This window comes from Ammospiza caudacuta, chromosome 1, assembly GCF_027887145.1.
Source record: "Ammospiza caudacuta isolate bAmmCau1 chromosome 1, bAmmCau1.pri, whole genome shotgun sequence".
NCBI lineage: Eukaryota > Metazoa > Chordata > Aves > Passeriformes > Passerellidae > Ammospiza > Ammospiza caudacuta.
The window spans coordinates 21,210,616-21,222,958 of NC_080593.1; the positions used below are offsets into that span (position 1 = coordinate 21,210,616).

Here is a 12,343-nt window from a genome sequence, read left to right on the forward strand (position 1 = left end):
CAGCTTCCACTACTGCCTCCTGGAGGACTATGGCAAGGCAGAGTGGAACTTTCTTGTTCCCATTCTGCTGCATTTACACTGATGTTCAGCAGACAACACCAAGCATGGTGGCTCTCCCATCTTAAAAGGGGTTTAAATACTGGAATTGTCAGCAAAAGGGCAAGCTAGTCTCTCTTAACCCCCACTCCAGCTAAAGCCTTCATGTAGCTTCTGTAATACCAACAAGCATTTGGGAACTAGTCTTTCCTGGAAAATAAGTTAATGCACCAAGTCAGCTGTTAAGCTTGCAAGGTGCTGTCTGAGATAAGGGCTCACATGAACTATTTCTTTGCTACATAAGTGCTGTTTTATAAAGCCAAGTTTTAAGGTACTTCAGGCATTCTGACATTTAGTAACCGCATTAACTAGTATATGGAAGCAAGATTAATATTTATTAGCTTGAAGTATCATTTTATTCAAGTGATATCATAATACATTATGCATCTGCCAGTTATAATCCATTTTAATTGGTTCCAAAACCTAAGCAGTAAATAAGTAAGACAGTTTATCTAGTTAAACTGAAAAAACAGCATTCCACACAGCCAGTACTAAAGATGTCAACCGTATAACAATTCCAGCATTATGTTGTTATGGCTTTCCAGAAAGTCATGAAGTTTAACAAATTAGAACACATCAAGAGCCATTTTCCAAAGATTTATTGAAGTAGCGACAGGTTGCTCATACTGTGCTGGAAAAAGCAGTTTTATTGAATTCAGATACTTAAAAACAGTATTGCAGCACAAGATATTGCTATTTGTAAACTAGACTCCATTGTAAACTCTAATCCTTCAGGGAGAGTCAGTTTGCAAGATCTAAGACCTATTTCCTAGCATAATCATCTTGCGCTCATGGAAAAACTGCAGAAAGGCACTTGAAAGCTGTTTCTTCCTTTAAGACATGGACTTTTTCAATCTTGCTGGTAAGAGTTTCTCCTTTAGTAAGAATGCATCTTCAGCTTTACTCCAAGTCATCATGATGCTGGGAAGTTTCATTAATAACCTAATGAAAAACAGAAACACTTGCATTAAGTAGGAAGATTTTTGTGGGTTTTTTAAGGTTTAGAAGTGGAACATCCACTTCCAAAATGTGAACAAGAGGGTATCAGCTCTCACTTATGAGAAATTCCAGTTTGTAAATAGCATACAGAAACCATTCAAATTTTATTTACTTACACCAACAACAGCATCTTATCCAAAGCAAGTAAAATAACTCTGTTTACTGTCACATGTTTTCCTAAGGAAATATATTGAGAATTTGCCAACTCAGCTGAACTTAAATACTCAATACAGAGGTAACAGTCACCAACTTAAAGTTTTACTATCAGATGAATTTTGATTTTTTTTTTTCAGACAAACTTATTTGCTATCCCTGTGTGTTCACACAGCTTGGAATGCCAGTTGCTGTTCTACTCAATACTTACTACCACATACAAGCTGCAGTAAGCAGTAGGCAAGCTTAAGAACTTAAGGTTACCAGCTGTGATAGAAATAAAATTAAAGTTACCACCAACCTGTCCATCTCTAGTTTCGACGGTCTTAATTAGAAGTGTTCTCTTTGAGTGAGTGTCAACCATTGGCTGAGACTCAATGTTGGTTTCTGCAGAAGAAGATGTATTATTACCAATAGTCTAGATGAAGTGCCTCCTCAAAGAAATGAGGTGTAACAGATTTTAGTGTCAACTTTCAGAATCCCAATTTAGTATACAAAGAAGTCTCCTGCTCTGAATAAGCCAGGTCTTCCACATTTTTCTCTCTGTGCCCCTTAAAGCACTTTCAGCAGGTATCCAAACTAATTGCTTGCTATGTATCAATATTTAAAAACATGTGTCCAGGAACAGAAGAGCTGCTACCATCAAAGGTTAAGTAGTTGCAAATACTGTAGTTGGATCCACGAAGAGTATTCACAACCAACTGCACTTATAAAAGTTCAAAAAACAGCATAAAATCCACAACCCTCATGCTAATGATAGAGCAAGTGCCTAAACTGAAATAGCAAAAACAACTTACCTCTCAGGTTCAAAGAAGCAAAGGTTGGAATAGGCATGTTAATCCTGAAGGAAAAAAGAAATGGGTAAAATCAGATATGGGTATAAAGTATCTTCTAATAATTTCTGGCTTTAGAAAAATGTTTGCATGTGATTACCTGCTCTCTTCACCCTCCAGCAGTTTTCTGTAGGTGGCAATTTCAATATCAAGAGCCATCTTTACATTCAGCAGGTCCTGGTACTCGCGGAGATGGCGAGCCATTTCTTCCTTCATGTTCTGAATCTCATCCTGCAGGCGCCCAATAGTGTCTTGGTAGTTAGCAGCTTCCACAGCGAAATTCTCCTCCATTTCACGCATTTGGCGCTCCAGGGACTCATTCTGGAAGGGAATACTGAAATCAAGCACTGCTGCAGGTCAGCAACTCTTCCTCACCCTCAAGACCCTCAACATTTTAAAGAAGGAAAATTGTGTTACATTAGCATCCTTTCCAAAAATGCTTAGACATGTCCCAAATTTGTCATCTCCTTATCTTCCCTTTGCAGAGTCAAGGAGAGTTATTCTGTGGCGTGATCTGAAGTGTGCCACGTATTTGTTGTGCCAGGTGGCAAAGCCATCCTCTACAGTAAGCCCAACACATGCAGTTCAAGTCAGCATGCAGGCAGTCCTTAGTAGAGGAGATCTGCAGGTGTGCTAAACACTGTTACATCCATTTCAAGCCTGTCTTAAAGGAGTCATGTTTTAGCAACAGCAAAATTTGCACCTTTCACTGCTCCTCCAGGTTTTTTAAATAAGTTTATCTGTACCTGACAGACAAGGCATAAACACTTTCAGAAAGTGCTAAATAAGCAGTGAATATTATAGCAAGAGAATTAACTTATTGTTTACAGCTTAAGACTGATTCAGTGTATCAATCTAGCCAGTGCACTGTTGTATATGCACACAAATTGAGCCCACAGCATCCTTTTCAAAAAGTATTAATGTGCTGCTGAATTGCATGCCAGATTACCTGCATTCACATCCAAACTGACAATTAAACTGCAGTGCTGTGCTTAAAGCTGCAATGAAGAAGAACAACTCCTTTACTTACGCTTCCCTTAAGAGCATCAACCTCGCAGGTGAGAGACTGGATCTGTCTGCGGTACTCATTGGCTTCCTGCTTGGCCTGGCGCAGGGCATCGTTGTTCCTGTTAGCAGCTTCAGAGAGATCTGCAAACTGGAAAACCCCAGTCTGGTCAGCATAACACTTCAACAGAAACAGTGAAACACCTTCTGTGGACATAGCAGTTGAGGACAGCTGGAGGTATTACAAGGGTTAGCACCTGAAATGCTTAAATATTAGTATTACTCCTGAAGTGTCTCTCTATTTCTAAATGTTATATTAGAATTCACAGCAAACTTTCATACTTGCTTTCCTGCCCTGTACATTTCCCATCTTTTCACTAATTTTTCCAGGCCAGGAAAGACTCCCAGTGTGCACCCATTACTTTGCTGCTGTAGTTATGGCACAAAATGTTTTCAGTTATACCCTTCCCAGACTAGGATTTAAAAAAAGACTTTGTGTCATGGTTATGTTCATGTCCATTAGAGAGACAGAGGGAACAGCAAGTGCTACATCAAAGCTGTTAAACAGAATTAGTTCCAGTGCCTGATGCATTTTACTTACTTTGGACTTGTACCACTCTTCAGCTTCCTGAAGATTCTTAGCAGCAACACTTTCATACTGTTGGCGAACATCCCGCAGGGCAGCAGTGAGGTCAGGCTTAGAAACATCCATATCAATTTGGATGTGCTGTTCCTGGAGTTGGGCCTGCAGTTCTCGGATTTCCTTAGAGAGAAGCAGACACTCAATATTATTGCACAAAAGCACTCAGATCATACACAGGTGAAGACTCTGGGGCAGAGCTTCCTTGCTAGACAGTCTGCATCTAAACACAGACCTCATTTCTCAGCTTACCTCATCATGAAGTTTCTTCAAGAAGACAATCTCCTCTTGCAGGGACTCGACTTTGCGCTCAAGATCAAGACGTGCCAGAGAGGCGTTGTCAACATCCTGACCAGAGAGAAGAACAATTCATAAGTTTACAAAACTGATGTAGAGAAGTCTCTTACAGCAAGTTCAGCAGCATACAGGCTGATGCTACATCTGAGCTTTTGGGCAAGACGATAGGAAATCGAAAACTGTAAAAAAACCTTTTTGCCACCTCCTACCTTACCTTTAAACCTTAGATATGCAGCTTTATTGTGAAGTTGAAAACTATAACACATATGTTGATTACATCTTTGCTCACATGCTGCTAAGCATGATCAAGAGCACACAGATCATAGTGAGTGTAAGTCCTTCAAGTACTTGAGACAGAAGTCTGCAGTAAGTGCTTCTAGCTTGACTACACTGACAAAGAGTTGCACTTTGCAAGCTTCCATTCTTTTCAGTGGGGCTTAAAAGTGCAACACGTATGCTGTCAGGCCTGTCAGTGGGTTTAACTTATGGACTGCCTGGTGAAAAAGCACAGAGCCCCCTAGGTACACAGACCACACTTTTAAAGCATACTTGTAAAGCTGGTGAGGTATGTGTAAGAACTCCAGTATTCACCATGCAGGTCAACAGACCTCCCTTGAGAAAAAGAAGGTGTGAGCATAAACACAAACTGAGCTACTCATCATTGCCTACACCCTCACAGTTTCTGGCAAAGGCTCCACCTTTTGCTGCACAGAGATAGTCTTAATCAACAGCAAAAATTCATTTAGAGCATAACAGAAGACACGTCATGAATGTTATAAGGGAACAACTTGAATTAGTTCAAAAATATAAGACTAAACATTGATTGGCAACTTCTTACATTTTGAATGTGTAAGGCCTTTAGTTGTAAAGGGGAAGATTGTTCCTTTCACGCTAGTTACATACACAGCCACATGCTTGTGCTCACAGGGTATTAACATATCAGGTTCTCACAGCTTACTCTAAAGCTATTTTGGATTGCCCAAAGCATAAGCATTCCTAATCAGCAGCTTTCTTTATTATGGCACCTTTGAAATACGGAGTGTTTTCTTCAGACTACTAGAAAGCCTTTCCTTGGATCACTCATACTTTGGGGCAAGGTCCTTGCTCCAGAAAAATTATCCTGTTTACTTTATCCAGCAAAATACCCCTTTCATGCATTATTCCATAACTTTTCTATCAATTCCAGTTTTACACCCACAGTTCACATCAGCTCTGTTTTTCAGTTCAGGCAAAGAATTTCCTAATTAATTTGTTCTCCTCCCCCCAAAACCCTCATGATCATTCTGGCAGAAAATTACATGGCCATGACCCAACATGTTTACATAACTGGCCAGACATCCAAAGATTTTCTAGAGGATTTTGCAGAAAACTTCACCCTGAAGGCTATTTTTTTTAATAACAACTGAATAGCTACAGGATTTTAAGACCTTATAGTAAATTGAAAGCAAGTTAAACTGAAGACACGTAAAACATGTGGCATGTACTTTACTATATGCTATCATTTATGTATTCCCTATCATTAAATTTTGGTGTTTCAGTAGTTTCTAGATGTGTGGAGAACCACATAAATGAATTGGCTACTTGTAGCCTGAACAACAAGTACAACTTGTTTGCAGTTGGAATACATGCTGATTTTATCCTCGGAGCTTCTTCAGTGCAAGCCACACACTTTGCAGGGTTGAGCACCTCAAGCTAGCCAGGACCTGACCTATGAGGCTTGTCACAGGTTCAGGACCTATTCCTTGCTGCTAGACAAGCTGGCAAAGCTGCACAAACTTTTTCACTGTGATGCTTGTCCTGCCCCAAAAGGAAAGTCCCCACTGAACTTTCACATACACTTTTTGCAGTACATCCCTCAGCACATGAGTAAAATCATATCTTTGTCCAGAAGAAATAAATTAAAATTCAGTACATATGAGCTGAACAGTCTCTGAAACTGGCAGCTTTTGGAAATAAAAACTTAAGTTCAAATCTTCGTTCTTTATTTTAAAATACTGAAGTACACAACTGCTCCTTCTGATGATACATCAAAACAGGAAAGCACCTGCTGAAGTGATCCAAATCTATAACAACTACACAACTTTCCAGTGGAAAAATATAATGATTTAATAGAAAGCTGTGCATTGTTTTAAAATGGAAAGCACAACAGGATATTTCAGCTTCAGTGTTCTGCGAATTTAATTTCACTTTCAGAAGAACAAGCTTGCACTGAAACAGATTTAGGTTTCAAAACCAACATGTTAACTCCATCCTTGCCAGTAAGGAAAAATTAGGTATGACTGATGTTCAAATCAAGCACACCAGCATGTACCAGTTATGTCATGAGGGGATTTAGTGTAGAGCTTCCATAGACAATGATTCGTATTTCTTATGCACAAGCTACAACTTAGGGTAAATGGATCCAATTCTGACTGTCCTGCATGCACACATCTGCTGGAGGCTGAGCTTCTGAGTGACCCCTTTCCAAATACAGGGAAGAACTGGACAATGCATGTGGGGTAGGCACACCAAGCCAAGCTCACTTTAGAGCCCAGAGCCTCCATAAGACTCAGCTGGGTTGAAATGCAGACATGCCTGAAGTGCACCAATTAAATATGAAAGATCATGTAAAAGCCAACCTTAAGTCAATTGATCCTTCAACTGAATTCAGCAATGAATCAGAGCAGATGAGGTCTCTAAAACTTAAGTTAAATGCTCCTTCATAAACTTCACACTACAGTAAATTGTCTTAGCACTCGTTAAAAAAAAAAAAAAAAAAAAAAAAAACAAACCATAAGCTTAAATTAAGGCAGCATCTCAGACTGTTGTTTAAAACTTCTGTCCCCAGAATGCCACTGGAGACTGAATTCCCAGGCTCTGAGTGGGAGTAGGTGTTTCAGTTTCCCCACACTATCTCCTGAACACACCTGCTGTCCTTCAAGGACTGTAAATATACTGCAGTCAAAAGCCTTTCCCAGGGAAACGCTAACAATCAAGTGCTGATTTCCTGAACAGTGACTTCTGTTAATGCCTATGAAGAGCTCTGGGACAAAGTCAGCCTGTACCCAGCTGCCTGGTGATAAGGGGAGTCACACTTCCAGTCTGAAAGAATGCTAGCAATGCTGTTTTACACCAGGAGTTTTAGGGAAGAGACCTTGTTTTGGGAAGGCATATTCCTAAATATCTCTTAGTCCAAACAAGGCTTAATCTAAGTTGAAAGCTGGTTTTGCACAAGTGAAAACTTGAGCTTAAGAGTTTTAGAACACTGTTTGCACAGTTGTTTCTGGTTGTCATGTAGATTTACTTTATCTGGATAATATCACAGCATCCTACAAAGACTAAACTCTAACATAACTTGTTTCCTAGGTTAACATCTTTGTTTTACAGAGGATTAAGTTTAATGTTCTTCATGGACACCCAGAGGAGGCAAACTCAATCCTGTGACCTCGCCCCAAGGAACATACTGTCTACTTCTTGTCAGCAGACAACACCCACATAAAAAACCTTCTATTTGAAACTGTTGCCCAGTAATGGACTGACCAGTGATTCATCAAAAAGGAGTTCTGTTTTGTACAAAAACTGGCCCATAACAGTCACACTTCGCTAGAAATATTCCCGCACCATTACACATTTAGTAAGAATGCAGCCCACTGCGCCCTCCCCTCCGACACAAAGGGATCTATTATTTCAATCTGCTGCCACCACACTTGCCATAATGCCTGTATCTGCATTCCACGGTGAATCCCATAGAAACCATTAATACCCTTCAGCCAAGCGAGCAGATGGCCCCCTTTCACTTTTATTGGATCGGAAAGTGATTCCACGTTGGGGTGTTTTTTGTAAAACGGGCTAGACTTGGATAAAGCAGGACAATAGTTTACCTCCCCTCCCCTCAGACTGCCGCATCCCCCTAAAGAAAACACGGAGGGCTCGCGTGAGAACTGACGGAACCTCTTTGTGCAAGGAAAGCAAACTCCGGCGCTCCCACCCTCCGCCCCAGGCACAGCCGCCACCTCCTCGGGCCCCTCCCTCCTCCAGCACCGCTAACCTGTCTGAAGGACTGCAGGGTGTTCTCGGCCTCCTCCCTCTGAAGCATCTCCTCTTGCAGCCTAGAAGGGACAAGGCGGCGGTGAGGAGGGAGCGGGGGTCCCCCAAATCCCCCCGCCCAGCCTCCCGCCTGCCCGGTACCGCTCGGGATGCTCCGCGCCAGGGGACAGGGCGGCGGGGAGGCAGCGGGAGCGGCGGCAGCCCCAGCCCGCCTTCCCCCGGGACACTCACTTCTCCCGCAGCCGCATGATGTCGTCGGCGAGGTTGTCCCGCTCCACTTCCACTCGTGCCTTGTCGTTGGTGAGCTGGTCCACCTGTCGCCGCAGCTCCCGCATCTCCTCCTCGTAGAGGTCGCCCAGGCGGGACGTGCCCTTGCCCTTGAGCTGCTCCAGCTCGGCCAGCAAGATCTTGTTCTGCTGCTCCAGAAAGCGCACCTTGTCGATGTAGTTGGCGAAGCGGTCATTAAGCTCCTGCAGCTCAACCTTCTCGTTGGTGCGGTTCGCCTTGAACTCCGTGTTGATGGCGTCGGCCAGGGAGAAGTCCACGGAGTCGTGGAGCCGCATGGGCGGCATGCTGCTCCGCAGCCGCACCGACGTCGTCTTGGTGGCGTACATGCCGCCGGGCGAGGCGGACACGTACCGGGCGCTGCTGGGCCGCAGGGCGCTGCCCAGCGAGTACCGGCTGCTGGACGTGATGTAGCGGGTGCCGGTGCTGGGGCGGCTGCCCCCGCCGAACATGCGCCGGTACGAGGAGTTTTTCGTGCTGATGCTCATAGCGACGGCGGCGCGGGCTTTGTAATCCGGGAGCGGAGCGGGACGATCCGGGTGTGCGGTGAAGAAGGGCGGTGGCTGCGGCCAGGGCCCCTTCTTATGGGCGCCGCGAACCCGCCCCGCGGAGCCGCCCCGCTCCGCCCCGCCCGCGGGGAAGGGGCGGCGGCCGCGGACACAAAGGCGGTGAGCGGGGCGGCCGGGCTCGGCAGGGTGGGCGGCAGTCTGAGCTGGGGCTGGCTGGGTCCCCAGGGGCTGGTGGGTTTCCGCCGGGGCTGCGGGACGTGGCAGGGCGGTGTCCCACACGGCGGGCGCGGGAAACCCCGGCACGGCGCGCCCCGGCAGCACGGGCTGACAGCGGCGGCATCTCCGGCGTCGCGGAAATGGGCGCTGGGTTTCCCCTCTCATCTCCTTGTCCCCCTCCAGAGTGAGCGTGGTGGCTGCAAGAAGGAGCTGGCAAGTTTAATGTCACAGGCCTGGCAAAATACTCCGAATAACTTATTAAAACCCCTCTATAGGTATGATGTATGTTTATCTAGATATTTTTCTAAAAACCTTCCCTTTCCTTTTGAGTTTTCCAAAAGAGTAAGATCAGGGAAAAATTATGCTAACTACTCACAAAGGGCTGCCAAGTGTCCAAAATAAGCCAGAAAATAATGTAGGTGCTTTCTTTAGCTGCCTCCCATGATAGCAATCTCATCTCCTATGATTAAGAATGAACTTTACAGGTTAAATATGTTTTCCTTGTAGCTCGGTAAGCAGTGACATGCCTAAGACATTATTGTACCAATGATCCCAGGAATAATGTAGGGTTTTTTTGTGTGGACAGTACATTATTGAAATTGCTGCATCCAGGATCTTGCTCCCAGACAATAGCTAGGAGAGTAGCAGGCTTGATTTTAACAAAGGTTTGTTTCTACACTTCTGTACCAAACAGACTTTGCTATTAATTTTGGTAGGCATATGGTCAGAGTCTTAGGAGAGCATCTGGCCAAATGATAATTGTTCATTAACTATGATCTGCAAATACATACAAATATGTGTAAAATAAAAGGCCAGACAAAAATCCCAGTGTTTTCAGAGCAATTTTGCTATCAAAATGGGACTACCAGCAATGGAAAAGAGTGATGTAGGTAGTACAGGGCAATAGCAATGGAATAAAAGTTAACAGAGAAAAACTTTGAGTAGCAGCAGATTGTTTCAGCATGAATGCAGAGGTTGCTTAAGGAAGATGACAGAATCTCTGCCATTTAGATAACTTTAAACTTGAGTGGCCAAAGCACGACTCACATTCTGAAAGTCTGCACTGATGCATCAGGTAAGGGACATATTTTTTCTCTCTGCTATGGGAAGTGAATGATACGTTGTACACATATTATCTGTAATGTATTGCTTCAGCACTTAGGGGATGCAAAACTACCATTGATTTTTTATTATTTTTAGCTTGCAGTCCTGCACGAAGAAATCTCTTCACTGGAAGCTCTGATAAACCTGAACATGAACAGTGGGTAGAGAAAAAGGTAATCTTCACACCCCAATTCACCCCTATTGTACTTCAGGTAATGTACTTTACAATGAAGAAAGTGAACTATATATTTTATTAAAGATTTTGTTTATTTGAAAGAAATTCTGCTTTGCTTTCATTCTGTTGGCAACCAGAAGTGCAGGAATGCAATTTGTATCTAAAAGTAAGTCCTTGAGGTTTTAATTTCTTTTGTTCACTGGAGCTTAGTCAAGCAAAGGAAGCTGACAAGGTTGAGCCACTGAAGTGCTTGCAGTATAAGTCCTGGGCTACAGCTCATTCCATTCACCCACTGAATAAGAGGCAGAGGTCACACAGCATTCCTGAGGCTAAGGGTTCCCAAAGCCCAGCCTGGATGCTGTTGTGCTGCCCAGCCCTCTCAGAGCTCTATTTAAGCCATCAAGTTTGAGCTGTAAGCCTTTGAGAGCCCTGGCACAGAAGTACATACTTGTTATGTGAGTAGGCAAAAAGCAAAACAGCACATAACCAACAATCTCATGGATTAAAGATGCTGTACTCAAAAATACTGATAGCTTTGGTAGACTGTTGTTTTTTAAAGGTGTGCTGGTGCCCCATCTGTTTTTCCTAACAGAGCACAACTTATACTTCACAAAATCTTCAATGGCACACATATGCAAGAATCATCCTCATTCAGAAAATGCTTTGCCCCTAAAATCCAAGGTATTTGTTTTAGTAAATATGACCACCCAATTCCTGTTTCAAGTGTAATTTCCATATGTTTATGTCACTGTTGCCATATGTGCTCTTGGCCACCTGCCTCATTTCTGTGTCTCACCACGAAATGTTCAGATATTGTTGGCTGTTGGGACTACAGTAAACCTTTAAGTGCCTTTTACTGGTTGGCACTTACACAGATGCACGAATGGAAGAAGCTGTATGTTTCTTGTAAACTGTAATAAATTTAACACACATTTGCATTGCAAACCCCCAAGGGGATGAAAATGTGTTCCCTTGAAATAAAAAGATCTTTCCTGTCCTTCTCAGAAGAGACTGTCTCAGTGTAGCCATAAACATCAGGAAGACTGTACTTTGAATGGAAAGGGAATCACAGTAATATCTAGTTTCATGGAAAATGCTATGGGACTCTCAGAGGCGGTGGCTGATGGAGATCCTGACCATTTCTGACATGAAGAAGAGACAGCTAAGAGCATCACTCAGCACCACGTTGGGGATTATTCATAAACTACTGGTTGTCATCTGTGCTGTTTACTGCAATGCCTTCCCTTGCAATTCCAATGTGCAGCCATGCAGCTGCCTGGTCAGCACACATCACCTCTACAGAAGTAGATCAGAGGTAGTGGCACTCTTGAAAATACAAACAAGTATTTTTATCACAAGAGTTTCAGTTCAGACTGAAATTTTCTTTTATGCCTTTTTTTTTGTGGCCTTTTTTTTCCACAGATAATTATTATTGGTTTACTGCCAAGAATGAAATACAGAATCAAGTCCTAGAAATTTAGCAAAAAGACACCTGTATTTTGTGTAACTTTCATTAATGGGAAAAGTAGATATGAATAGAGAAAAGGTAGGAGTGCCTGAATGGCTTTATACTACATATTGGTCGTACTAAAAGTTAAAAAGTCCATATAACAGAATTTCTATTATTTCCTTGCAAAAATATCTGTTGGTCTGAAAACATCATTGAAAAGCCTAGAATTCACTTACTTTTTTTTTTTTTTTCATTCACCTTTTAATTTAAACAGTAAGAAACGGGAATAATTTTGTCCAAATATTGAATGTGCTTTCCAGTTACATAAACCTGGACTAAACAGATGTGAATGCTTTTCTTAATCAGATTTATGCCCTTTTTCTAAAGTTTCTGTTTCCAGGAGGTGTAGAAGGACACATAGAGATTAAATACCCATGAAAAAACATCCTGCCATGCAAATACAATAATTTTTGTGTCAGTACCATACAGCAACCATAAGCCCAGGCATGAATGGGGCTGTAGAGACATTCCTGCACACATCCCCTGCACCATGAC

The 12,343-nt window shown here is 42.9% G+C and overlaps 1 protein-coding gene across 1 annotated transcript; it reads right to left on the reverse strand.

Moving 5' to 3' along the window:
• Positions 1-410: 410 nt before the first annotated feature.
• On the reverse strand, positions 411-8,896 carry VIM (vimentin). Its single transcript, XM_058802412.1, has 9 exons — positions 8,281-8,896; positions 8,051-8,111; positions 3,979-4,074; positions 3,688-3,849; positions 3,112-3,237; positions 2,182-2,402; positions 2,046-2,089; positions 1,550-1,635; positions 411-1,038 (listed from the first exon to the last, which is right to left on the reverse strand). Exons 1-9 carry the CDS (start codon positions 8,820-8,822, stop codon positions 997-999), a joined length of 1,380 nt encoding a protein of 459 aa, XP_058658395.1. The 5' UTR covers positions 8,823-8,896; the 3' UTR covers positions 411-996.
• Positions 8,897-12,343: the final 3,447 nt, after the last annotated feature.